This window comes from Carassius gibelio, chromosome A21, assembly GCF_023724105.1.
Source record: "Carassius gibelio isolate Cgi1373 ecotype wild population from Czech Republic chromosome A21, carGib1.2-hapl.c, whole genome shotgun sequence".
NCBI lineage: Eukaryota > Metazoa > Chordata > Actinopteri > Cypriniformes > Cyprinidae > Carassius > Carassius gibelio.
In genome coordinates, this window is record NC_068391.1 from 6,246,502 (window position 1) to 6,274,345 (window position 27,844).

The following is a 27,844-nucleotide window of genomic DNA, read 5'->3' on the forward strand; positions in this document are numbered from 1 at the left end:
ACTGTAGTGATCCCTTTGACCGCTGGAGGCGCACATCGTGTTATGAATATTAACAGTCTATGTAATTATTTACAGGCGTTACAGAATGGTCGTTCATGTGCAGGGAGCAATAATGCATACTCCACACAATAAATCCTCATTTAACGTATGTTAAGAGACGGAAAACTTCAAGTCAAGAAGCATGAAAATATTCGATTTTACACAGAAAGGAATTAGTAAATTATGACAACACTTCCCTTTAAGATTTACACAATTTATTAGTTGCATTTTGTTTTATTTTATGTTGTTAAATCATGTATTTTGTATGACTTTCTGTGTACGTGCGCGCGCGCTTGTGAATGTGCTTGCTGGTGCGGGAACGCGCCTGTATGATCTGCATGGAGAGAAGCGGCAGCGACGCGGGGACGGTCACGTGACGGAGTCTGCTGCTGGCTGAGTGAAGCGTGTTAGCAGGTAATAAAAATAACTAGTCTCTCTTTCAACCTCTAATTGGTCTTTATAAATCAAGCGTTACGTGATTAAGATTTCCATTTCCTTGTCGTTCATCTGTTTTAATCCGTCGCTGAATGTTTTCTGAGGCGATGTTGTCTTTTCTATGGCTTTGTTTTGCCTCCTCAGTTTAGCTTTAGATCTTCTGTGAGACCGTATTCCTCAAACATCCCTTTACAACAAGCCCGCATCACTATTAAACCAGTTTTCGCCAATTAAAAAAGTTCTTATTGATACACTTTTGGTGTTTAAATGCTCTTGAGGATTTACATGTTATGAAAAAGACGCCGGGCGGCCGTGAGTTAGCCAGCTAAGCTAAAACAATTGGAGAGAGGAAATGACATTGGAGATCATGGACAAAGGAGAGCACAGACTATGCGCTTATGCTCTTCACGAGCTCTGTTTTTACAGATTCATAGGGTTTAAAAACGATATTTGAAACTTGAACGTTTCCAAGCATCTCTAATGAATCTATAAAGATAAACTAGGATGCCGACCTGGTCCTGGAAAAAAAAAATCCCTTTGTTAGAGCTGTCATATATATTTCGTTTAATTTTGTTATGCGTAAGAATGTAGTTTGTTTTTCAGGATGTCAAACCTATTTATAGAAACTCAAAAGGCAAGCAAAGTCATTTTTTGCATATGATTTGATTATGGTCATTTATTAAAAGTTTTTTCTAAATTGAAAAACATTGAATATGAATATGATGGTGATCGTTTATGAATCTTTATCAATCGGTCTTCGTTTATACATTTTCCTTAGTATTTGTAACTTAAAATTTCCTTTTTTTTTAGTGATAAACCAATTATTTGCCCTTTTTGAGGTTATCCACTTTGACCAATGTTTATATTCAATTGAGAAGTAGTCATTTGCTTAATTAAAAATAATGCAATATTTCTGTTTTCATACATTTTAGTGTATTTTTGGTAAATGTTTTCAAATAAATGTTAATTTAATTTCAGTAATTACTTGCATCTCACTTTCCCACTGTTAAATTGTTTAATGTATATTCTTTACAATCATACCCTATGTGTTTTAGTTGTGCTCTTCTTAGTCCTTCGAGCTCCTTTTTCACAATCCATGATATCACTCTTTAAATGTGCTTTATTATCTGTAAATTCGAGGACTCTATAGCCGCGTTTCCACCGCAGGAACTTTACCCAGGAACTAGGGACTTGGTCCGGTACTTGGTGTGTTTCCACCGCAGGAACCAGGAACTAAATAAAAGTTCCGGGTAAAAAAATGCCCCCCAGAAAGTCCCTGCTGGCCAGGTGGTACTTTTTTAAAGTTCCGGAACTTTCGGGGGCGGGACTTTGGCGCTAAACATGCTGATTGGTTGAGTTCACGCAGCATTGGTTGAGTTCAGCCACCATTTATTCGGATCAACATTTTCAAAATATTACTGTTATTGTGTCATGAAATGTAATTTTAAAAGTATTTCAGGCGAGAATGTAGTTGTTTGAAACTCAAATCTGTTGTTTATTTATAAAGACAGCGCCTATTTAAAAATGTGTTTCGCCGATCTCGTAGACGATGAGCTCCACTCGATCAGCGGGAGCTCAGTCCTCATGTATCCGCAGAGAGCAGCCTCTCCTGGGATAGACCTTCTGATATGCGCCGCTGGCTCTGATGTGTCTTTAGTAGTTAAACATAAAATATAATTCAGCTGCGGGGTAAATCTAACAGGTTTTCTTTGGTCTGTATTCAATTTATCTATATGTTAAAATGAAAATAAAAAAGGCAAGTCTATATAATATTTCTTTCATTGTAATGGCTGCATATACACATTTCCCTGACCTAAGTACATTTCTGCAGTTGTTATTATGCTTAAATGAAAACGAAAGGAGGCAGTGGTATTTGATATCATATTTCGTTTTATTGTAAATATACAGTAGGGAAAATTGCAGTAGCCAAGACGAGCTGACTGAAGTTATCAAGTATCATATATATATATATATATATATATATATATATATATATATATATATATATATATAGTGTATAGTTACGCTGCTGTTTATAGATTTACCGGACTTGCTTAGTTGCAGACATCACACTCCCCAGTCGAATGCACAAACTCTGAATTAACTACCGAGGATGCACGTCCAAAATCAGCGTACTTTTTTTTTTTTTTTTTTTTTTTAATCAGAGGTACTTTGTATTGAGAAACGCGCGCAGACCTACGTCACCAGTCATTTGCCTAATCTACCCGGTACTTTACACCGCGGTGGAAACGCAGAAAGCAACAGGTCTGGGGGGAAAAAAGTTCCTGGGAAAAAAAGTTCCTGGTAAAAATGTTCCGGGTAATTTCGGTGGAAACGCGGCATATGGGTGGTCTGCTGACCAAGAGAAAAGGCTTTGTCTGACCATTGTCAGCTGGCAGAATCACTTTCGTGGGTTGTTTTGCTTACTGTCATCATTAAATGGTTTGTGACCAGCAACACTTGCACAGTTAGACTCGTCCTAGTAAGATCTTTATGATGTATATTGCAAGCTGGGAATTTTTGCCAGATATTATCTGATGATCTCCATACGTCAGAATCTAGTCAGGCGTTTGCTGTGTGACTGTGTGGAAGGGTTAAACATGCACAATACGATCTCTTCTAACAGCCAAGAAAAGCCTACTGTATCCATCACAGATGTTATGTATGTTGCCTTGTCTTCTGTGCGAGCATGTAACACTTGCTGATGTTTTAGTCTTAGTTTCATAGACGTGACACTATAGTACATTAGTTTGTTCACAACACAAGTTTTAATTTGGTGGAGAATCCTCCAAGAAGGTTTTTAAAGGATAAATGTTTATTCACCCCCATTTCATTCTAAACCTGACAGTTTTTTTGATATACAGAATCTGACATCTTCACTTTTCTATACAACGAACATGAATGGGGACAGCGGCTGTCCAGCTCCAAAAATACTTTAAAAGTATCACAAAAACAATCCATATCACTAATGCCCTAAGTTACAAATCTTTCAAACCCATATGATTGCTTTGTGTGAGAAACAGACTAAATGTTAAATATTTTATTTATTTATTTAAACCCTAGTCAGTGTCTTGGTGTTCGATTTGTTTTGAAACACAATATTGATCTCATGATATGATATGCATACAGTCACAGTATTTGAACAAAGTAAAAATAAAGTGAAATGTTTTTTTAAGTTATTACTTCTGACACAAAGGACAAACAGTTAACAAAAAACTCATTCATGGGTGAACTAGGCTTTCCATTTAATTTAATAAATATTTTATTAAATAGTGCTTTATATTAGTTAAGCTAGTAGTTTTTGCAGGGGTATCGAATTGAGAAATTGTGAAAATTCATAGGTATCTAAAAGTTTAGTGTCATGACAAGAAATACAAAGTTGCATGGGTCACGGGAAAAATAAATTAATAAATGCATTTACTTATTTTGAGTTTGAGGTCAGTGGATATTTTGTAAAGCAAATAAAAATCTGAACCACTGGCCCGACAACTTTTTTTTTTTTTTTTATAGTGATAAACCTCAAATGTGAACAATACATTGGTTTGTTTTCTTCTTTAAATAAAAAAAGTACAAATATGCAAGGTATTATAATTTTATACTAAAACAAAAATTAAAACAATGGAAAAACCTTTAAGATAACCTGTAGAAAGAAAGAAAAAAACACATCTTAAGGATGCAGATTTACATAAGTGGACTTTGAACGATTAATTGCAACTTTGAACAATTGCTGAATTGTGGCATCTATAATTGTAATCACAATTAGAAATTGTATTAATTGTGCAGAGCTATTGATTGACTTCAAAATACCTGGAATATAGAGCATGAATCATATGGACTACTTTGACTGTGCTTTTTTCTAACTGGACAGGTAATATGGCGTGATTACGAAGGAAAGAATAAAAGATGGAAAATAATGCAGGTTTTGAAATGACTTTTTAAATTATCCCTTTAATATTTCCTTCTTTCAACATCTGAAGTTGTTGTGTAAATGTGCGTTTCGTGGGTTATATAAAAGGTCTCTACCAGCAGGACTAAGAGTCTGCCACCTTAAATTTTTTTTTTTTTTTATGTAAACATTGAAGAGGGAGATGAATATCAATACACGCTTCAATGTAGATTCAAGAATGTTAAGCAATAAACATTCCTCCATGTTCTTCTGTTTGAGGACTAAGTTGTCATTTGGTATGTGTGAGGAATGACTATGTGATGTGATCTGAGTGTGAGCATTTTAGAAGGACACTACAGGCTAGTTGTGAAGTGTTAGGGGACACCAGTGTGGTCTCGTGGCGTGGTCTTCATTTCAGCGGGGCTCGGATAAGCTCAATTGTTTTTTTTTCTACAAGGGTTTCTTGCGGTCAGAGTATTGCTCAATCTTGCCCAACTGGGTTTAGGAGAAAGGAAATCAGATACAGCCCTTGTGTGTTAGCCAGGCGCTGCGTGGGACACTGAAGGGAAGTTCTGCAGAAAACGTCAGCTAGCTTGCTTGAACAAAACTCGTCTGGTGTCTGCAAATATTGGGTTAGAGACTAGGACATGGAAGCTGTTTCTGAATAATAACCTCTTCCTGTTTTTGGCCTTGTTTTTCTTCCAGATTTTTCTGTTTTGTACATACATTGTTTTGTATATACTGTATATGATGACCTCAGTGGGCGTCGAACGAGCCCAGGGCACTCGGGACAAAGCGCTGCCCACTACCACACAGACCACACAACCACAGAAACAGCTTCAGGTGAGTAAACAACATATGGAAACATATGCCATGTTAAGAATAACAACAGGCAACCAAATTATTTCTGCAGTGCACAGTATGACCATAATCTGCTGGGTACTGTATCCCAGAATATGCGTGATTTAGGGGGAGTTTACATAACAGAGCAGATTGCTGTTAAGCCTCACTTTTAAGTTGAGCTGTTTGTGGCATCTTTAAGGACTAGTCCACCCAACAATGAACATTTTCATCATTTATTTCCCCCTTATGCCATTCCAAACCTTTATGAATTTTGGAACAGAAAAGAATGTTGGTGACTAAACAGTTTTGTGCCCCATTGACTTCCATAGTTTTTTTTTTTTTGGTCCATACTGTGGAAGTGAGTGATATTCAAAATTTTCATTCAGGTTTGGAATAGCATGAGCGTGAGTAAATCATGACAGGATTAGATATTGGTCTGGCTATCCCTGTAATGCAATACTTGTGATCGGATGCTCGAAAACCGAGAGAGATGAACGTGTTTGGCTTTTAAGAAGAAGAATTGAACACCGCTTCTCCAGGAGAAAATGCTGCCAGTGCTCAAATTAAAACCACTAAAATAAAAACATAAAATGTACTGCAGGCATATATGAAAATCTAGATTGACTACTAAATTGTTATTATTAGATTAACACGTTTCACAAACTTATAACAAGTAATTTAATAAATGCATACTTTTGTTTAACAAAGTGGAAGGAATTATACAGTATATACTGTGAAGTAGGCTTGTAGCCAAACACACTCTGTGGACCATGTCTGCTTCCACTTGTGTGTGATATGTCTTGGCCATGAATCTGACAATTCAATTCTTTTTTTAAAATATTTTTTTATATTGATTCTTAGTCACTCATTCTGATGTTCATAACTTATATTCTTATGCTTCCAATTACAGGCTACAGCCGAACAGATCCGACTGGCTCAGATGATCTATGACAAGAACGATGCAGATTTTGAGGATAAAGTGAAACAGGTATGAGAATCTCTTTTGATTCAGAGTAAATTATGTTTTAACTCCTCTATTAATCCTAATGATGTCCATATTTGCTCACAGCTCATGGAGGTTACAGGGAAGAACCAAGACGATTGCATGGTTGCTCTTCATGACTGCAACGAGGATGTCAACAGAGCCATCAACTTCCTGCTCGAAGGAACTTCTGATGCGGTAAGAATCCCATCCAACAGCTGCACATTATGGGGTGTGCAATATAAATTTGTCTACAATAATATCGAATTGTTGTTTAAACAATATGCAATTTGACATTATAGAGTATGTAGAAAAAAATAATAATTCGAGCCAGCAAAAATATGAGTCAGCATCATGATTTCCCCCCTCCCCCCACATTCTGCTGCATCCAATATCGTGTTCGGAAAGAAAATGATGTGTACTACAGAACCCCTAAAGGGAATAAAAATAAGATGGGAGGAACTTTTACTCGCAGTTTTATCATTGGGTAATTATTATGGCTGGAAATTGTTAGACATTTTCTTGTTCCGGTTCCACCTAACAGTTCTGTTTCCGATTCTGGTTACATTAAAATCATTAAACAACTATTAAAAAATAGTGGTAAGGAAAAATGCACAATACTCAACTACTCAATGCTCAATACTGTTTATTACTTACTGTCAAATTAATTTAAAGGTTGGCAATGTCAAAATTTAACATATATTACAGTATACAATTTTCAGGTTCCGATTCTACTATTATGAACTATTATGTTATTTTTTTATTATTTTACCTTCATTGAATGTAGTGTTGCTGGAAGGTAGGAAGTAATGTTGAGTAATGCTAATCCATCAATCAGCATGTGCTTTAAATGTTTTTTACACTATCAATAATATTTAGCTTTTCAAGCAGGAATAAGCTGGTTGGCCAAAAAGTCCCTTGAGGTTTAAGACACTTGTTCATTTTAAACTTATTTTATACACACTCTCCATAAAACCCCTATTTTACAAATAAATATTTTCTATCACTTTATCACTCTTGAAATTACCTATACATGAAGAATTTGGTTCAAAAGACGATGCATACATTTATAGGTTAGAAAAACAAATTGGTCTTATAAAGGTAAAAATGCCCATAAAAGGTAAAAATCAATTTAAACTTAAAAGTTAATTTCTGTTACTCCTGCAAACTAGCCACCTCACAGAATATGAAGAATTCCAGAAAATATTGAGATATAATTTTCTTGTTATTATCGCACATCCTTAATGCACATGGCTAGACCACTTACTAAGCACTAAAACATATGATGAGATAAAAAAAAAAAAAAAAGGGAAACTGGTTTTACTGAAAACTTTGCTACTGTCAGCTGTTTTGTGGCAGGCCTGTAAAGGCAGAGCAATGATTTGTGTAGCTGAAATTATTTATAATTATTCTGCATGTTTTTTGTTTCTTTTCTTTTTTTTAAAGCTTAATGATGAACATACTACAGTCAGTTATTAATATCCAGGTTCTTGTGTGATTGATGCTAATGTACTTTACAGATCATCAGTGACTATTGTTGGGGTGAAATTTGAGAGGCCTCTGCTTATAGACTAGGATTTGTTTGAATAATTTCTGGGAATGAAACTCTAAAATAGAAAGTGGGTCACTTCTGTAGTGTTGATCGGAAAGTAATCCTGTGTCATAACAGACCTCTGCGTCATATAAAACAAGATCCTAAATGTCCTTCAGCAGCAATAATCATTCTACAGTAATGATTAGCAAACTTTTTTTCTTAAATCAGTTATGTAAAATGACGCTGCATTAATACCTGACACCTCCTGTGCTATTATCTTCTTTTAGTTTTTTGGTACATTCTGACTGCTGCTAATTCATCTCTCCATCATGTTACAGACCAGTTGGGAAACAGTTGGGAAAAAGAAAAGTATTGGAAAGGATTCCACCTCCACGGTGAGTAAGGAAAACAAGGAGAACAGAGAGAAGAAAGAGAGGGAAAGCAGTAAGGGTCGTGGAGGAGCGAGCCGTCGCGGCAGAGGAACCAGTCGCAACAGGCCAGGTGAGTGTGTTGATGAGATTTCCTTCTGTTTACATAGCTGTTTGGTTTGGATTTAATAGCAATATTTACACATTCATTTCTTTCCATGTGATTTTGTGTAAGTAGTGTTTAAATTTTAAAATGTTTATCTGTGATGTTTCGTTATTATCTATATAGCAAGGACTGAGGAGAATGGTGTGGACCCCGCTGCTGTTGAGAGAGGTGCTGACCGTGGCCGCAGGGGAAGAGGGAGAGGTGAGCTCGCACATACTACATCTACTCTGTCATTTGTACCCTCTGAGTTTTCAGTTTTAGGGAAATATTAGACTCATATCCTCCATATTGCTCATAGCAATTGATTTAAAAGATTGTAAGCGGTGCTTTGATTTCTGTAACAGTGGTGCATTAAAGGGGATGAATTTCACAGAATTAAATTCACAAAAAGTACATTAAGTGCATTAAAATCTTTTGTGAGAAGCTGCATCTCCCTTTTTAAAGTGGAATCTAGCTGTTGGACATTTAGGATGTTTGACCATCCTGACTCCTCCCCTAGTGTTTATGAGTTGTTGTTTTTTCACAGTGTCTGGAGGAAGAGGCAGAGGTCGGGCTCCAGTTATCAGCAGGTTTACCGCACAGGGGATGGGGTGACTATCACCGCTGATGATATTTTAACCTAAAATAATACTCCTTATCATACTGCTGCCACCCGAGACCCTGTCTCACTCTCCGTGTATCCTTCTGCAGGATCTTTAACCCTGCAGACTACACCACAGACAGCGGGAAGTCAAATTCACACGCTGATGTCTGGGAAACGGGGGCCAACGATACTACAGATGGGACAGGTAAGAGACCTCTATTGCACAGAACACATTTCTAAATCTTTAGCCCCACTCTCATCTCTCTTTCTCTCTGACATGTTCTGTTCAGTGGCATGGCAGAACACTTTGGACGAGTGGGCAGCTGAAGACTGGAGTGAAGATGTGAGTGTGAGTCAGGCTCTATAATTAACTTCCTGTGCACCATGGGATTTCCAGAGCTTGAAATTCATAAGCCTTAGTATTTTAAGTATACAAATTACAGCTATTGCAATAGAAATGTTATAATATAATTTAAATTATTGTTATATATTGCTATTTCTATATAATATTAATGTATCGCTTATATCATTTTATAATATCTCTTTCATAACATCTCATCTTATATTTGTAGACTGTAGTCATATATAATATTTAAGTTTTTTTGCTACAAAAATAAAAGTACTAACCATCCCTTTTTATTCTCCAAAGCTCTCTGAGACCAAAGTGTTCACTTCCTCTTGTGCACCTCCAACTGAGAACCACATCACACCTGGCCAAAGGTAATAAAGTCAAAACTGGGGTTTTTAACCGTTACAGCAATTGCAAATTGCTTGTGTGTTTTTTTCGCTGACTGTTTTGTGTAATTCATTGTAGTCTGGACCTATCGACTCTGCTGCAGAAGCCTGTGGATCGAGAGGAGGTGGGGGGTCTTAAGGCTGTGGGCTCCTCTCAGGGGCTTGGCCACAGTCTGGTTTTTACAAACTCCCACCACCAGCCTGCTCGCAACGGAGGCACTTCTGCCAGTTCCAACAGCTACACGCACGCCACCCTAGTGAGACAATCCATAGGCCTCATTTATTGCATTTAAAAAACTGTTTTCCTAGAGGATGAATGGCAGTAACTAGTGTAACTATGTTAAGGGTGCTTCAATCACATATTCTACAACTTTTATCTTTTTTAACAGTTTTGCTTCTAGTTATTTTACGACTAGGTGTATTGTGGTATATTGTACAAAAGCACTAAGAGCTGGCTAGGTGAAATCTGAATGGGCTTCCTCATGGCACCTGTCCTTCGTGTCTTTTTCCAGTCCTCTGTTTTGGGTTCTGGTTTTGGAGAGCTGGGTGGTCCAAAACTCGGGCAGACGGCCGGGCAGCAAATACTGGAACAGCTGAAGGGGCCTGGTCTTGGGCAGCTTACCTCTCAGCCCTCCAGCACAGGGACCAACTGCACCCCTGTAGGGGGGCTGGTGGGGACGGGGATGTCTGTCCCCTCCTCCTCCTGGGATATCAAACCTCCTGGAACACAGAGCTCCACTTCACTCCCATCCCAATTCAGTCGTGAGTGTTACAGTTGCTTTACTGACCCGGAAAAACAAACACGTGGCTTTGCATGTTTCTACACAAATAACATATTCAAGCATCTTTTAAAACAATTGATAAAGTTAATTTCTTTGAACTTCTTCATACTGCATCCATTTATTAATTTAGTCAAACACGACTTGATGTCAATATGACTTTCCTTAATTTTCTGCACTGTAGGGGAGTTTCAGATGCAGCCAGAGCCATCTTTGGTGCTAAGCCAACTCGCCCAGCGACAGCAGGGCTCCCTGACTCACACGGGGCCCTTAGGCAGGCAACCCAGCCCTCCCTCCCTGAGCACCTCTTCACCCGCCCCGGGCACACTGGAAGCCTTTCCGAAAGCACCGGAATCTTCTCAGCATCGTGATGGGCCCTTGATGGCCCCCTCACAGGCAGCCGAATCTCAGGGCAGCAGCACTCAGCAGCAGCGGCAGATAAAAACTCAAAAGCGACGGATGCCTCCTACTTCCAAGGTGACTAGAGATTACAAAAATAACTGAGGAGGTCATGAACTCTCTATTACTAACTACAGTTTGTAGATAAACATAAATGAAATGGCCTTCGCAACCTAATTTTGAATAGTGAGGAGAGCATATAAAAAAAATGCATGAATGAATTGCTCTGGAGTCCATTTATGTTTTATTGTCATTATGTTTTCTGCTTGCATTAATGTTAATTAAAGTCAGGAGCACAAAATATGTAAATCATCTTATATGAAACTAACTGACTCCAACTTTAGAGTGATAGTGTGTAAACCCTGTAATTGTTACAGAAATACGCTTTTAGTGTGTCCATTGATGTTTTGTCAGTATATGCTGCTGCCTTTTTAATGCGTGTATTTGTACACATCCAGATTCCCGCATCTGCTGTAGAGATGCCTGGCTCAGCGGATGTGTCCGGTCTAAATGTGCAGTTTGGAGCCCTGGACTTCGGTTCAGAATCTGCCCTGCCGGACTTTGGCCAGTCGGAGAACTGCAGCAGTGAACCTTTAAGGGAGGCTGTGGTGGTTCCTCAGTCACAGAGCAGCCTCTACTCTAAACCAATCAGGTTGAGGACAAAATGTCTAAATTGTATTTAAGTGCTTTTTCCTTGAGCAGCGTTCTTCATGTATTGATAATTTTTCTAAATCAAATGTTCTCTCTTCAGCTATAAAGTAATCTCCAGTCTGCATGCTAATACATTTCCCATGATCTCCCCTGCAGTGAATCTCTGACTAGTCCGGTCCCTTTGCTGCTGCCTCTGGCCTCTTCTGACAGCATCTACCCCTCTCCTTCAGTACCTCTCCCCAGTCTCGCCCCCTCCCACACCACTCCCAGCTTGGCCGTGGGCCCCTCGTCCTCTTCATCCTCCTCTTCCTCCTCTGCTGCATCATCAGCGGGTAACAGCTTTGACTGCGGTGTGGCTCCTCACTCAAGACTGACCTTCTCTCAGAGCAAGGAGCCTTCTGGGCCTGTGACTGTGAGTACCGGACAGAGAAACTGTAGATTTAGATGTTTTATAACTACAGAGCCATGAAAATGTAAAGTTGAATTCTCAGTTAAAGGGTTACATCAACCAGGAATTTCATAATTTACACTGTTGAGGAAAGGTTTGGGGTTCTAAATGATTTTTTTAACTAAATGAATACGTTCATTCAGCAAGGATGCATTCAATTATGATAGTAAAGACATTTATAATATTACAGAAGATTTCTGTTTCAAATAAATCCTGTTCTTTTCACATTTTCTACAAAAACATTATGCAAAAAAAGAATCCGCACAACTGTTTTCAACATTGTTAATAAGAAATACATTTTTTGAGAACCAAGTCAGCACATCACAATGATTTTTGAAGGATCATGTGACACAGAAGACTGGAGTAATGACTTCTGAAAACTCAGATTTGTACATTCTAAAATATATTAAAATAGAAATCAGTTCTAAATTTGTCAAAATGTCACAATATTACTGTATATTTGATCAAGTAAATGCAGTCTTTGTGAGCTCAAGTCTTTTTTTATAAAACAATTTTTGAGCAGTTGTGTAGGTGCTCTCTAGTTGTTCCATGGATTGATTTCGTTAGTGCACAATAAAGGAGTTTATGCTGCCTATATTGATTCAGTAAACTTTGTTTCCATTTCTGACAGAACGGTTTCAATGGTGTAAGGACCTCTGCTGCTTTAGACAGTAAGTCAAACTCCTCAGTTCTACCTTTCTTTCTGTGAGGTACACTGTACATTTAAAGATGTATTTTTTGCTCTTAATTTTTGTAACCTATGACATTTATGCCTTCTTCATCAGCCACATCGAGTTCCTCCACTCCAAAACAGGAGTCTCCCTCTCTGGGCAGCAGCACAAATGTTGCCCCATCTGCCCCATCCTCACTGTTGCCCCCTTCTGTTACATCACACAGCTCTGCGTTGCCCAGCCTGGCATCTGAGCTGTCCTCGGCCAGCTTACCTCCCCTCAGCAGGTGAGCGAGATGCTTATTTGTAACTTTTCTTTGAACAGTTCTTTCCTCAAAAACGTTATGTGGGCTACTTGTATCTGTGACTCTGCCTGTTTTTCCTGTAGTCATGTGAGCAGTGGCCATTCCTCTGTGTCAGCACTTTGTACCACATCTTCACTTACAGTGAGTTCTGTAGGATACACAAACACACACACGGACACAAACACATGCACACACTTGTATTCACCACTTCCATTTGTATTTGTCCTCAGTATACCAGTGTGGACAGCGTGAACTCTCTCGCCCCCTCATCAATGGCATTTTCCTCGCCGCCTGTGTCCGTTCTGCCCAGCAGCAGTGTTAACAGCTCTGCGAGTGGCAGCAACAGTCTTCACGGGTCTGGAGTTTTGGGTCACATCATCAACGGTAGCACACCTTCCGGTGTCCGGACTGCCCAGCTACTGTCTTCCTCCAGCGGTGAGAGAGGCCACGCATCAGTGTCGTCACATAATTTTAATCCTAAACGAATATCAAGTTACCATGAAGTATTCTGAAACCCTTCATATCATTTAGATATGTTTCCTTATGGTTAGTACGGTTAGAGTGTGGGTGTTCGGCTATGATTTTAATTCCTAATTCATTCTTTTTTTAAAGCTAGCGAAAATCAAATTTGTAATAATGCTTTATGATTTATATATACATATACTAGGGCTGTCACTTTTGAAAAAATCTAATTCGAACGGATATCGAATAGCATGCAATATTTTTCAAATATATTCGAATATCTACGTGACCGTCGATGGATACTTAATGTTTGAAACAGCAGGTTATCAACTTCAAATATCAATTTATATGAAGAAGTGCCACTATGCATATCCCACAACAATAGGCTAAATGAAAAAAGAAAAGGAAAAACGATTCAGAACAGGCACAAACAATAATGTGACATATAGCATATAGCCTAGACTAATTCATTTCTTAATATTGTTTGCAAGAAACAACAGTCTATCAACTTATCTGGATTAAGTGCAGGTCTCTTTTTATTTACAATGTTCCCTGCAGTGGGGAACACATGTTCGGAGCGCACAGACGTGCCTGGCTACTAGCTATTATTCGCTTGATTTGGTCAGGGGCGTACGCTACAATACGTCTAGAGTGCCCTCTACTGGATAAGATGGCAAAGAATAAAATAAAAAAAACGGTTTTATCATAGACTGTAAAAAATGCGCTACACATGGCATTTTAAAAACCGGATATTTTATTTTTAGTTCGATTACGGATATTTCATGTCATGTTCGAATGCATATTCGAATATTGAATAAAAAGGGACAGCCCTAATATATACACTACTATTAAAATGTTAGGAGTCTTATGCTCAACAAGGCTGCATTTGTTTTTATATCAAAAATGCTGTAAACAAGTTACATTGTGTAATATTCTAATTTGAAAATGTAATTTATTTCTGTGCTGAGTGCTTATGAAACGTTTAATATTAATGTTGGAAATGGCTGCTTTTTTTTGTAAACTGATATTTTTTTTTTTACTTTTTTCTTTTTAGTAAATAGAGCAGCATTAAAAACATTACTGTGACTTTTGATCAATTTAATACATCTATAACGTAACGTAATGTAAAAATATTCATAGTCATGGCAAGGAGGAGGCGGGAACCGGCGAACATTTAAATCAAACTTTAATAATTAAATAAACACAAAACAGCGCGACAGCTCCTCATGGACGACTGCCTCGCACAAACAAAAACGAAAACACAAAATAAAACCCAGGCCTGGTCTTCTCTCGTCCTTCACTGTCATAACTCCTCCCTTTATCCTTCCGGAGCTCCTCCGTGGGACTCGAGAGCGGTGAGTGGCGCAGGTGTTGCTCATTTGCAATTACTCCTCCGGCCCTTGCCCAACACTTAAAAGTTTTTTGCCATACAAATGATTTGAAGTAAAACTTTGTAAAATACTTTTACATTACGTGTATTTTAATTTTGTGTAAAACCGTAGTATTAGTACAACAGTTTAAAAATATTGTGGCACACTAGTATTTTGAGGCTTGGTTACCAGGATGCTAAAATGGTACTGCGATTGTATTCAGCAAACATATAGACCTTTGCAAACAAATGTGCATAATTCTGTAATGATTCTGTCACAGTGACTTCATGGTGCAAGCATCTACTGTATTTAAAAAACAGTACTTTTCATATTTGCTTCAATTCTAATCATCAGCTCCAGCATCCATTGGAGTTGGGTGGAAAATCTGCTATTCTTCATTCTCCAAAATCTCTTTGCTGTCTGTGTGCAGGTAAAGCTCCTCCTAATCTCTCTCAGGGGGTTCCTCCACTGCTGCCTAACCAGTACATCATGGGACCTGGAGGTCTGCTGCCTGCCTATCCGGTAAGAACCTTCCTCCTCTTAAATCAGTTTTCAGTCCTCTTCTGTAGTGGTGTGTTATTGTGTGTGTGTGTGTGTGAGAGAGACTTTCATTATGTGACCCAGTACAAGCATTAAATCTGTGAATATTGAAATACTTCATTGATTTCCGTAAAATTTATAGTCTGTAAAATGCTGAAAGTTCTTGTTTGTGTCATACAGCAGATTTATGGCTATGAAGACCTCCACATGCTCCAATCCAGACTACCAATGGTGAGTCTGAGCCCATCAAATTCCCTCTAGTGCTGCTACTGAGCTTCATGTTTTCTTTTCAAACTGCTTTATTTTCTTTACTATTAGAATGGCAGATGTAGGTCTTTGATAAAAGATATAAACATAACTGCTGATATTCACACATTTATAAGGCTGCTGATAGGAATCATTTTGAAAGAATTGGAGAGCTAACATCTGTTAATGGGCCACGCATGTGTCGTTATCAGCTCAAAAAGCCCAAAGACTAATCAGCCTGACCCAGGCTTGTTGTTGTCTTTACATAATCGCATGATTATTTTATGTAATCATGAGTATTTGAGATAATGTTATCATTGTACACTGTAGATTCCAGGCAAATTACATTTACATTTATTCATTTAGCAGACGCTTTTATCCAAAGTCACTTACAGATGAGGACAGTGGAAGCAATCAAAAACAACAAAAAGAGCAATGATATATAAGTGCTATAACAAGTCTCAGTTAGGTTAACACCGTACACGTAGCATGGGATTTTAAATGATATAATATAAAGAAAACAGATAGAATAGAAAAAAGAATAGAGGAAGCTAGTGTTAGAGGTCTTTACACATACACACAAATTAAAATTGGAAAGTGGACTTGTGACATTTAAAGTGGGCAAAAAATATTTAAAATATTCATTAAAATGACAGTATTTGTGCACATGATCTTAAAAGTTCAGTTCATCTCAAGTTCAGTGTCAATAAATGGTTTTGGATGCATAATAAATGTACTGTAAATAATTGACAGCCCTAGTCTGGCCAAATGTTCACTCTGTAGTCTTTGCTTTTTCTGATCCCTGTAGGATTACTATGGGATCACATTCCCAGGGCCCACTGCTATGCTGTCTGGCAGAGATGGGAGCCTCGCCAGTAACCCTTACTCAGGTACTACATTTGCTTTTTAATGGTCTGTAACATTTGATTCCTAATGATGCAACAAATTGCATTTTTCATCATTTAGGTGATGTCACAAAGTTCAGCAGAGGTGATTCCAACTCACCAGCTCCCTCTACCAGCCTGTCTGCTGCTCATGCCCCACAGACGGCGCAGCCTCCGCAGGCTCAGAGCCAAGGACAGAACCAGCCCCAGCCGCAGGGTCATCACAACACACAACAAACCTTCCTAAACCCAGCCCTGCCCCCTGGATACAGCTACACAGGCCTTCCCTACTACCCCGGTGTGCCTGGCGTGCCCAGCGCATTCCAGTACGGCCCCACTATGTTCATGCCCCCTGCTTCGGCCAAGCAGCATGGCATGGGATTGAGCAACCCAACAACGCCATTCCAGCAGCCCAGCGGCTACGGCCAACATGCCTTTAGCTCAGGTTTGTGCAGATTAAATATATACACAAATTCTCATGCATGCCTTGTGCTGTTGAGTATTAAAGCATTGTTGTTGTTTTTTATATATATTTTAAGGGTACGATGACTTGACGCAAGGCCCAGCAGGGACTGAGTACAGCAAAGGTTACAGTAACTCTTCCCAAACACAGGCCAAATCTGCTGCCTCCGGCCCAGGGAAAGGTACAAACATACTTGCACTTCACATGGTGGTTTTTTATTATTATGTATAGTCATGGCCAAAGGTTTTGGCAGTGACATACATTTTGTGTTTTGGAAAGTTTGCAGCTTAAGCTGTTGTGGTGCTCATTCGCATTGTTTCTAGATTAATAGATGCATTTTAAAGAATTGCTAAAAGCTTCATTGGCCAAAAAAAAACAAATTTCAATGTTTTTGATCCTGACACAAAATTACCAGCTAACGTTATTTGACTAATCATATCAGCAACACATGTGAACGTGTGAATGAGTACTAGTCAGGTAAAATCAATATCATAATAAATAGATTATAAGAGCAGGCTGATGGAGGTAAGAAATGCTTCCAAACATTGTGTTCTTGTTAGCAATGGTTACCTCCAAAGCAACATGTGCAGCCATCATCGCTTTGCATCAAAATGGCCTCATGTTGCACACTGAAAATTGCTACAAAGTATATTGCATCTAAAAGAACCATTTGCCAGATCATCAAGAACTTCAAGGAGAGGTTCGACTGCAGTGAAAAAGTCTTCAGGACGTCCCAGAGTGTCCAGCAAGCACCAGGACGGTCTCTTCCCGAGAAGTCGGCTACAGAATCGTGTCACCAGCAGTGTAGAGCTTGCTAGGGAATGGCAGTAGAATGGTGTGAAAGCCTCTTCTCTCCAAGAAAAATGTCAAGGACAGACTGAAATTCTGCAGGAAGTACAAGGATTGGACAGCAGAAGACTGGTGCAAATTTATTTTCTCTGATGAAGCTCCCTTCCGACTGTTTGGGACATCTGCAGAATCGATTGTTCGGAGAAGAAATGGTTAATGCTACCCATTTTGAAAAAATTGAAGCATCCTAAGACCATCTATGTGTGGGATTCCTTTTTAAACCAAGGGAGTGCGCGCTCTCATAAATCTGCCCAAAACACAGCCATGAATAAAGAATGGTATCAAAACATCCTGCAAGAGCGACTTCTTCCAGTGATCCGAGAGCAATTTGGTGATGATCCGTGCATTTTCAAGCTTGATGGAGCAGCATGTCACAAAGCAAGAGTGATAAAGTGTGTTGCAGATCATTATATTGAAATTTTGGATCTGTGGCCAGACAACTCCCCGGATCTCAATCCCTGAGAAAACCTTTGGTCAGACCTCAAAAGGCAGGTGGACAAGCAGCAGCCCACAAATTTTGAACTGAGAACTCAAGAAAGACAAGAATGGATTGCCATCAGTCCGGAAATTGGCCCAGAAGCTAATATCCAGCATCCCAGAGTGAATTACAGAGGTTCTGAAGAACAAGTGTTAACACTGTAAATATTGACTCATTATTATATATATTTTTTGGAAATAAAAGCCTTTAAAATGTATGATATGCTTATTGTATTTCAGTATACCATAGAAACATGGAAAAATTATCTACAAATACTGAAGCAGCAAACTTTGCAAAACACAAAATTTATGCCATTGCCAAAACGTTTGCAATCGCATACAATAAATGATTCCTGATGAATCACTGTGTCCCAGGTGTCTCTGTGAACTCTAGCAATTCCGGGGTGCCAGACATCAGTGGAACTGTTTACAATAAAACGCAGGTACTTGCGTCTATTTATTTAATTGTTTTAAACATTTAATATTTTACATTTATGTTTGTATGCGTGTATTGCATAATATATAATATGTAATAATCATTTTGTTGATGTATCTAATGAAATAGTTTTTTCTTCCCTACAGCCGTTCGATAAGCAGGGTTTCCATGCTGGCACACCTCCTCCTTTCAACCTCCCCTCGGCTCTGGGCGGCACGGGACCTTTAACCCCTGGTGCTGCCACTGGATATGCTCCTCAATTCCTTCACATTCTGCCGGCCCACCAGCAGCCCCATTCACAGCTGCTCCATCATCACCTCACCCAGGATGGACAGGTCAGTCCCTGTCTATTTTAAATGCTGAATCTAAATGTTGAAATAAAAGAAAGCAGCTCAAACTATTCTTTGATACCATAGCTGAGATATTATTGAAATGTATGTGTGAACAAAAAAGCAACAAACTGTCAATACATGTTAAATATTTAATTCTTTTAATGTCATTTCAGTCACACTGAACATAACTACACTGTCTCTTAGTATTTTAATGCTATTGATATGAATGCAAACACAAAAGTTGCCTAAATGGCAAGATTCCAGTCTCTCTGGTGTGTTTTGTTCACTTAGGGTGGGCCAAGCCAGAGAAGCCAGTCCAGCACCATGCAGCAGAAGACCCAGGTCAACAAGTCCAACTATGGCAGCTCCCCTTACTGGGGCAACTGAGTGCACCAGTCCAGAGCGCAGGTGCCGTCCCGTACCCAATGACACGCCAATCAGATCAGAGGGACGCACGCCCGTACACACTACCATCATCCTCCTCCCACATTCTCATCTTCCTTATTCAAAATTTTGGCTGTTGTATGTAAAGTATATTTATGTATGTATTTATACAGTATATATATGTATTGGTAGGATATGAAATGTGGTTTTTCTGCATTTTGATTTTGAAGGATGTTTGTTTTTTCATTGCTAACTGGCTAAGAGGAAATGATGTGATGAGAACATAACAGAAGGGTGAACATACTTGAAGCAGAGCAGTTATCATGATTCAACCATGGGAGTTTTTATTTGTATACATAACCCTGATAATGTACTGCTAAGCTTGATCACATGATGGTGAAGCCTTTTTTACCTTTTGTATTTTGCTCCTCTCCCACCCCCTTCACCTGTGAATTTTTTTTCTATTGAGGGGGATTTTAATTTCAGTGTTTAATTTTGTTCCCTCTGCCCTTCATTTGTGACCCCGTCTCCACCACCAAATTGGCTAAACAGTAGCATTTTAGATCAGATTTTATTTTAACATTGGTTTTACCCTTGTCAAAATAAAACTGTCCAGTTTACTGGGTTGAGTCTGGTTATTCACACACAAGCAGTTACACTGTCACTGTTCTTTTGAACTTTCTGTTTCTCTAAGAATCTTGAAAAAAAAAATACTGTTTTCAATGTTGATGTTTTTCTTGAGCAGCAAGTCAGCATATTGGAAAGATTTTTGAAAGATCATGTCACATCGAAGACTGGAGCATTCACAGGAATAAATTACATTTTAAAATTTATTAAAATAGAAAACTTATTTTAATTTGTAATAATTTCAAAATAACTGGCAGGTGCACAGATAAACCTCAATCATTGAGATTTTAGTGTATTTAAATTTGGCCAATGTCGTCACATTTTCATTGTGCTCGATAACTTTTAATTATGTATGACTAAAAGAGCCCCTCCCCCCTTCGACATCGCTTGTCAATCACAGGCGCCACATGACGTAAATCCAGCGGCATCCACGTATTGGCTTCATTGTTGACAGCCAGCAGGTAACAATAATGTTTCTAAGCTTCGACATTGTCAATACTGTGAAATTAAACCATAATTAAAACATTTTAAAAACAGTGCAAGAAAACGTTCTTGCGATTGATTGTGTGCCAATCTGCAATGAGATCATTGGAGGGGATGAAAATGCATAGGAGAGAGCAGAGGTAGGAGAGTGTGAAGCCCGTGGCTGTTCTGTAGGAAAGCACCAATGTCTTGAACTTTGATGCGGGCCGCTGCTGGAAGCCAGTACAGAGAGATGAGAAGCGGTGTGAATCGGGCTCTCAGAAAACAAGACTTGCTGCTGCATTCTGAATCATTTGCAGGGACCTGATTGCACATACTGGAAGTCCAGCTAGAAGAGCACTGCAATCCAGCATAGAAATGACAAGAGCCTGGATGAGGAGCTGTGTTGCAAGCTTTGTTCGGAAGGGTCGGATCATCCTGATGTTGTGTAGTGCAAACATGCATGATCACGATGGGCAGTCATGGCCTAATGGTAAGAGGGTAGGTTTAGAAACTTAATCTTCTGTAAGAGGAGAGAAGCCACACTAATGCACAACAGTATTGTAACCTGTATAATAATTATTAGCTCTACATGTGTAGTAGCACATGCAGAATGGTTAGATTTCAAATGAAATGTTATAAACTGCAAATTAATTTAAAAGTTGAATATGGAGAAGACTGATCATGCAGAATATACTAATAGTAATAAGCATTAAGAGATCAAGTAGATTTTTATAAAAAAAAAAAAAAAAAAAAATTGAAAGCCTAACTGATTTATGCACTTTCTAGTATGAATCAGAATAGCTGGAAAACTTTGGAAAAACAGCTTGAAGTAGACACCACATGCATGATTTCATTTCACATTTACCATCATGGCAAGAGTTTAAGTACAGTCTTTACAAGTTAAAACATATGCATAACTCCAAACAGCTCAGACATTACTATGAATAACCAAACAAGCACTTATCAGGTGAAACAATTTAATCAATTAGAAGCATCTGAAGTGAATTTAGAAGACAAGCTTTAGTCTTTTTATTGATGCAACAAGGCCATCCTTTTCTTAGAGCAAGGCACGGCATAAAGCCGTACAATGCTGAAAAAGTTCATTGAAGGAATGAATTTATTCATCCTCTGCCTTTTTCTTCTCCGTCACATCAGCCTCCTGTCACCACTTTCTCTTTTTCTTCTTGGTCGACACCGTTTGTCAAGACCTCCTCAACCTCTGGTTCCTTCTCAGCCACCTGCTTTTTCTTTCTTATGCCATCTCAGTTTTCCTGAAGGACAGAAAACATCAACATCATGTATGAAACAAAAAAAGAACCTGCTGTGATACGAGCATGTCCTGCTCACTTCAGTGATCAAGCCCACTGAGTTGGGTCTGTCAATGGTCGGAGGAGCTTTGCTTTAGCATGCCAGATATGAGACCGGTCCACGAGAAGGTCCAGCCTCCAGTATAGTCATGCTACTTGTGCTAAACACCACGGATGTACTGTTATTCACACGTACCTCTGCCTCACCATTGGCTTTCTTGGGTATCTCGTCATCTCCTTCTGCTGTGGAAAGAGCTTCCAATTTCCTCTTTTCACACTACTTTCTTTTCTCGAGCTTGCGCTTTATTTCAGCAGCCACCTCACTAGCCTGTCAGACAGAAATAGGTTAATGTATTTGCATTTGTACAAGCTCATTATAAAATGAGTTTTATAATGCTGTGTCAGGCTCATTAAATCAGTTTTCACCTCCATGTAGGAGTCAGGAGACAAGAGTCATCACTCACAGCACTTCCTTGAGTTACTCATTTAACAGGTCAAATTTGGAATATTATACCATTAGATTAATTTAACATCAGCTAACATGTTAACTTAGTGAGTTTTGTTACTACAACATTTCCTAGTCAAAGGTTTCATTTGAACTAGCATGCTAGCTACTGATCACTTCTCACCTGTACAACAGCTTTCATGATGTCCAGGTTCTTATGTGGTGCCTCTCCGGTCTCATAGAACGCCAGATGTTCTTCTATCTGGTCACCAAACGCACAGGTGAGAACCTCTGTGTGAACAGAAAAAAAAAAAAAAAAAAAAGTCAAGGACAAACAAGCACCACTCAAGAACACCAAAGTGTTTGATCCAAAGTTCTACTCAGAAATGTCATCTCAACAACCACTGTGGTGGATTACTGTTGACGAAAAATAAAAGCATCATAGCAAGAACCAAACAGCAGTAACTAAAGAAATGAGGGGAAAAGGGATACTCACAAGAAAAGCAGTCAATGCATGATGCAACTGTAGTTTGTGAGGGACACAACACAACTGGAGAAAGTCTCAACGTTCACCAAGTCAATAGGAGATGTGTCCATACCTTCATTAAAAAATAAATAAGTGCATAAATGTCTCACTTAAATCACTGGAGCACTAAACCTAGTTGAGCTTAAACGATTTAGTGAGTTATGCTTGTTCAGTTAGGTATGCCGTCATCACATGGTTTCAGGGGATTGACAGATTATAATAACATCATAACGTCCAAGACAAACCCACATTAAGCATAATAATGGCAAAGATGAGCGCATCTTACCCATAGAGCTGCGGGACGCTTCTAGGATGGCCTGAGCTTTGCCACTGGCCATTGTCATTTCCTCTATAGCTTCCAGCATCTCCTCGGTCAGCTCCTTCCCGTTCCCAATCAGCTTGGCCCAGTTTACAATACGTACTATTAGCATTCACTAGCTTTAGCAGTTCTGGAATGTGGTAGCCGTAGCATTCACTGCACAGAAAAAAAAAAAACAGAGCGAGTTCTAATATGAAAAAGTTCCAATAAGGGCCATTGACACTGAGTCTTTGCGTCTAAAAACACTATGAGAGGGTCTCAAGACACGCTTTTTGACATGAAGAAAAAAAAAATTGCACTGGCTATCACCTCCTCTGCCATATTGCCATCAAATAAAACAGAAGCTCAAAATGTTTGCCCCGCCTCAATTCTTTGGACTGGTCCTCTGCTTTGGAACTGACATTGATAAGCAATGCTGTGTAGAGGTTGCAATTCTTTTAACTTGACATCTTAACACAGCTCTCATGTACGAGTCATGACGCGAGTGTAACAGCCATGCATGTCCATCAAGCACGTTTACCAGTCCCTCCAGAAAAATGCACTTTTTTTTATGATTGCGGGCAAAAATCCTTGATTTTGCAGCACGTTTTCTTAAAATCGATGGAATATGCGGAATATTTTTGCAATTTTATGCAATGAAATTGCAAAAAATGCGGTTTGATGAAAGGAGAAAAAAAAAAAAAAAAATTCAACCAACACCTTTTTCTCACTAGGCTACTACCTTAATGTAAAGAGTAATTTCTTATTACTTCCTATGATAAGCGAGCATACTAAACCACAGAATATTTAAGTAGCAATCTCTTACTGCAACGTAAAATATTTTACATACTACTAATATAATTACAACTGTAAATTTGTGGTACTGTTCTGTAACAAAAAGTGCAATCTTACAACTGTAAAGTTGCATCAACTTCTGAATGAAACTAAAACAGTGTTAGTAGCCTAGTGATAAGGGGGTGATGGGGGAAATCACCTTTTTTTCTCTATTTCATCAAGCCGCAGTTTTCGCAAGTTCTCGCAATATATTTTGGCTCCACTGTCATGTAACAAATCGGGAAACTGCTTTGTGCGTTCTTTTGCGCTTATTTTTGTTGGCAAATAAGAATGATTTGCACGCTTCAAGTTTCACCGCGGAGTTTGCAGATGATGTTCACGTCACGTAATTACGTCACTTAATAAGGCAATTTATGCGACAAAAGAGCGGCGTATTTGAAAAAATGCGACCCCTCATTAATATGCGGCCTTTGGCTGATTATGCATTAAATCAGGCGATCGCATAATCGCGTTTTTCTGGAGGGACTGGTTTACATGGAAAAATGATTGAAAAGTAGTGCATTGGAATGGAAAAACCCTAAGGCTGCATTTTTTTTTTTTTTGAATAATCATGCATCTCAAAGTCACGTTTACTAGGTGAAAAAGAACTTCCCACTCAAGGTCTGTCTCCTCCTCAGGTTGTGTTCACTCCAGTCTGATGGACCAAACACTCCTGAGGAAGGACGTTACTGTCCCTCCACTTTCTGTACAGCCAGAGCAATGGGGGTCTCTGTCTGTGGTAAGCATTAGGAGGTTGCTGCACATGTTTCCTGTAGTTTGATCAATCTTACCGTACACGCATGGAGAACGTGTCTTTGTCCAACTGATCATGGAGGGTGATGGACTGGATGATCATGTTGTTCGCCCTGTTGACATTAAACTTGACTTTGGCTCAGGAGAAGCTGTGACCCAAACCCAGCTGAGCTTTGGACGCAGCCTGAGCAGTCCCTTATCCAGGGAATGAAAGTGCAAACACACGCCTGTCAATCACAAGCAGATGCATTAGAAAAAGTTAATGCATGACATAGAAACAGTTAAAAACACCTTTTTTGCCTGTCTGTTCAGATTTTCAGTATAAAGCATCAGAAATCAGGTCGTCTAGGTACATCATTACAGCAGGTTTTAGAAAAAATGTTTGGAAATGTGAATTTGCATATTAATCAGTTAAATCAGGGGATTTCAAAACTTTTCCAGGGGTCCACAAGGGAGTGATAGTGCATTCAGGGAGATAGAGAATGTAATAAAAAAAAATTAGCGTATCCAAATAATAAGTCACATTTATATTACAAATGTTCAACAGTAAAAATTGTGTCTTTCATACATCAAAATGTATAACTAGCTTAGGGGTCCTTTATACAAGGATGATTATATTTGGGGTCAGTGTCATCTAAAATATTGAAAACCCCAGAAAAAAAAAAAAAAAAAAGCTTTGCTCACCCCTTATTATTTCAGCTATAACGCCTCCAGTCTGAATGGACAGATTGTTTAGCATCAGACACCCCCAACATTGCCTACTTTTTACCACCGGATGGAAGGTTAGTCTCCAAGAACAACTTGAGACTCTCATGAACAACTCCTGTCAGAATCAGATTAGAAACTAGGTGAGTAAATGTAGGTCACAATATGCAAGTTTACATGACAACATCAGTTGATCAGTTAATATGTCGTCATCACAGTCATTCAGGGGATTGACAGATTATAGGTACATCATTTCAATCAAGGAGCAGTTTAAAATTAGACCTTAATTTCTCTTACCTTTTGAGACTGCATTGATATTTTCCAGTGAACATTAGGTGGATTTAAAGGGGAAGAACGCACTTAGTTTGAGCACACTACTGAATTTGCCAAGGTTTAAGACACTTTGCTCCACCTATAGAAGATAAAAAAAAATGTGTAATTTAGAAGACACTTGGATTTAAATTCAGATGAGTTTACAGTAATACGTTGAAAGTAGCAATATATCTATTCATCTGAGCAGAATGCATTACTGAAGAAAAAGATATATATATATATATATATATATATATATATATATATATATACACACACACACGTGTGTGTATAAATCAGAAATGAAAAAGCACCTGAGAGAAAGCTCATTGATTTGACCTAGACCCAATACCATAAATATGACTAATTACACCAAAAAGGGACGGTCTCAAATGCTGCATTCTTACATTAATAATCAAGAATACATAAAAAATAAAGAATAATATGAATCTGATAGTATGGAGTTGCAGGTCAAGACCTTTCTTTTACGGTCTATGGTCAACACCAGCACTCATGTAACCTCAAAGTACAAAGCAAATGCTCAGTTTTACAAATTTAAAATGTTTAAACAACATTGCGTAAGCAGAAGATAACAGTCGCTAATAAACTAACGTTACCCGTTTAGATTTTTTTTGCATTAGATATTAAGCTTTTTCTGCTTTAGATCTTGAAGCTGGGGAGCTACATTAGCATGTAGCACAGATACACCACGTGTTCCTCCAGCGGATCAAAGTCAAACACTCAGCGCGTGCCACTTTTAAAACTGATCAGCATCTCAAAGCTCTCATTACCAAGACATCAGTCCAAAACACTAACGAGAAGGGAGTGAAACTTGAAGAGACAGGTAAGACGGAATTGAATGGCTGCTGTGGACTACTGTGAGTCCTTGTGTAACCAGGCTCATCTTTTATCCTCATACAGCTAACGTTCCAGTGATTGATTAAATGCAGTTTGTAGTGTGCGATCGCATCATTATTGTGCACAACAGCCCAATCAAAGCAATTGTGATAAATCTGTAATAGCAATACAGCGCAATAAAGATTTCAAACGTAAGACAATACTGCAAGCACTGGCCATGCAATCATGGTATTTGAAATGTTTCAAAACACCGATCTGTTCATCTCTAAAGACTGTATATTAAAAAAAAAACTATTTTTTACCATGTTTTCTGACCTCGTGCACCACACACCAAGGAGCGTGTCGTTCCCTCTGATCACTTGAACAGGAAAGAACTCCGCATGCGCTCAAGTACCCAAACCACACTATTAAGTCCCGCACCCTATCGCGAGAAATCAAAATTTGCATGTTTTGTGGGAATGTTTGCGCCACCTGTTGGAAAAGCTTGGCAACGCAAGATGCGTGACACAGTGGACATATTGTTAGCAGAAGAAAAATACATTACACAGTGAAGTATTATTAGAGAATGAAGAATTGTTGATGGAAATATATATATAAGAATCCACGCTGAATAGTGTGTATCAAGGGTAATTCATACAGTGATTTAAACCAGAAGAAAGTTGGTGGTTTTCCAGGATTTATGGTGTTAGATTGTTGGCAGATTTATTTGGATTTAGTTGAAAATCATTATTGGTGTGAAATTTTGATTAAAAAAAAAAAAAAAAAAAAAGTTACAAAATAAATAAATAAACATTTTAAATTGTCATTTGTCCCAAGATTTAGGGTGTTTTGATTTTGGCAAATTTCTTTGGATGAAGTTCAAAATAAAATACATTAAATTAAAATAAAATAAAAAAATAAATACTGTTAACTATTACAAAGTATTTCAATGAAAATAATTGAATATTAGTTCAGTATTCAACTATGACATTGCTCTATGATTTTGAAAATTATATTCATTTGAGAGAGTTGAGGCCTCTGAGCTGACTGGCCAAAATCCTGATTTTACGTTTTGGGATGGACAACGTATTTAAATAAAGATTGAGTTCACACTATGTTCATTTTATTTTAGATTAATAGTTTATCAAGCATAACTTATCTATCTCAAAAAGCTTTATATGTGCCTCTTTGTAAGCCATATTTTACATGCTGAAATCATTTGCCAATAAAATGTGACTATGAGTGTTTAAAGGGGAACAAATATATTAGATGCAGGAAACATGTGAAGAGTTATGACAGAACAGTTCTGGTCGCACACTCATCCATCAACTAATTATCATACAAATGTGCCATAATGTACCACCCACAGCAGTAAATACCAGTGTTAAATTAATTTTAAAAGAGAGCATTGAATCTACGACCATATACCCACATCAGTAGGGAATGCAGAGTACTTTAATACAACAAAA

General features: G+C 38.4%; 1 protein-coding gene, 1 non-coding gene and 1 pseudogene across 4 annotated transcripts; 1 reads left to right on the forward strand and 2 right to left on the reverse strand.

The window, feature by feature from the left end:
- Positions 1–85: 85 nt before the first annotated feature.
- Positions 86–19,886, forward strand: LOC127941414 (ubiquitin-associated protein 2). Of its 3 annotated transcripts, none has more exons than XM_052536417.1 (27): positions 86–453; positions 5,066–5,203; positions 6,114–6,191; positions 6,273–6,383; positions 8,058–8,220; positions 8,377–8,454; positions 8,780–8,843; positions 8,944–9,041; positions 9,127–9,185; positions 9,486–9,556; positions 9,651–9,828; positions 10,084–10,333; positions 10,535–10,827; positions 11,208–11,401; positions 11,557–11,812; positions 12,480–12,519; positions 12,634–12,805; positions 12,907–12,964; positions 13,054–13,258; positions 15,086–15,177; positions 15,376–15,426; positions 16,250–16,331; positions 16,408–16,770; positions 16,865–16,969; positions 18,490–18,557; positions 18,697–18,885; positions 19,174–19,886. In XM_052536417.1, the coding sequence occupies exons 2-27, from the start codon at positions 5,108–5,110 to the stop codon at positions 19,267–19,269; spliced, it is 3,510 nt and encodes a 1,169-aa protein (XP_052392377.1). In that variant the 5' UTR covers positions 86–453; positions 5,066–5,107; the 3' UTR covers positions 19,270–19,886. The 3 variants fall into 3 exon arrangements, with proteins under 3 accessions (XP_052392377.1, XP_052392379.1, XP_052392380.1); XM_052536419.1 differs by having other exon boundaries at positions 303–453; positions 9,127–9,179; XM_052536420.1 differs by having other exon boundaries at positions 303–453; positions 8,780–8,822.
- Positions 19,887–21,188: 1,302 nt separating this feature from the next.
- On the reverse strand, positions 21,189–25,753 carry LOC127942274 (nucleolar protein 56-like; annotated as a pseudogene).
- LOC127942384 (small nucleolar RNA SNORD57) lies at positions 22,064–22,130 on the reverse strand. The gene has a single exon (XR_008149307.1). It is a non-coding gene; the product is annotated as a small nucleolar RNA SNORD57 (small nucleolar RNA).
- Positions 25,754–27,844: the final 2,091 nt, after the last annotated feature.

Bases quoted from the DNA above. Each gene is read 5' to 3' on its own strand.
- LOC127941414 (XM_052536417.1), top strand. From the start codon at position 5,108: ATGATGACCTCAGTGGGCGTCGAACGAGCCCAGGGCACTCGGGACAAA. The intron at 8,844-8,943 runs GTGACTATCACC...ATCCTTCTGCAG, and splicing joins TTTACCGCACAGGGGATGGG to GATCTTTAACCCTGCAGACT. The intron at 10,828-11,207 runs GTGACTAGAGAT...GTACACATCCAG, and splicing joins GGATGCCTCCTACTTCCAAG to ATTCCCGCATCTGCTGTAGA.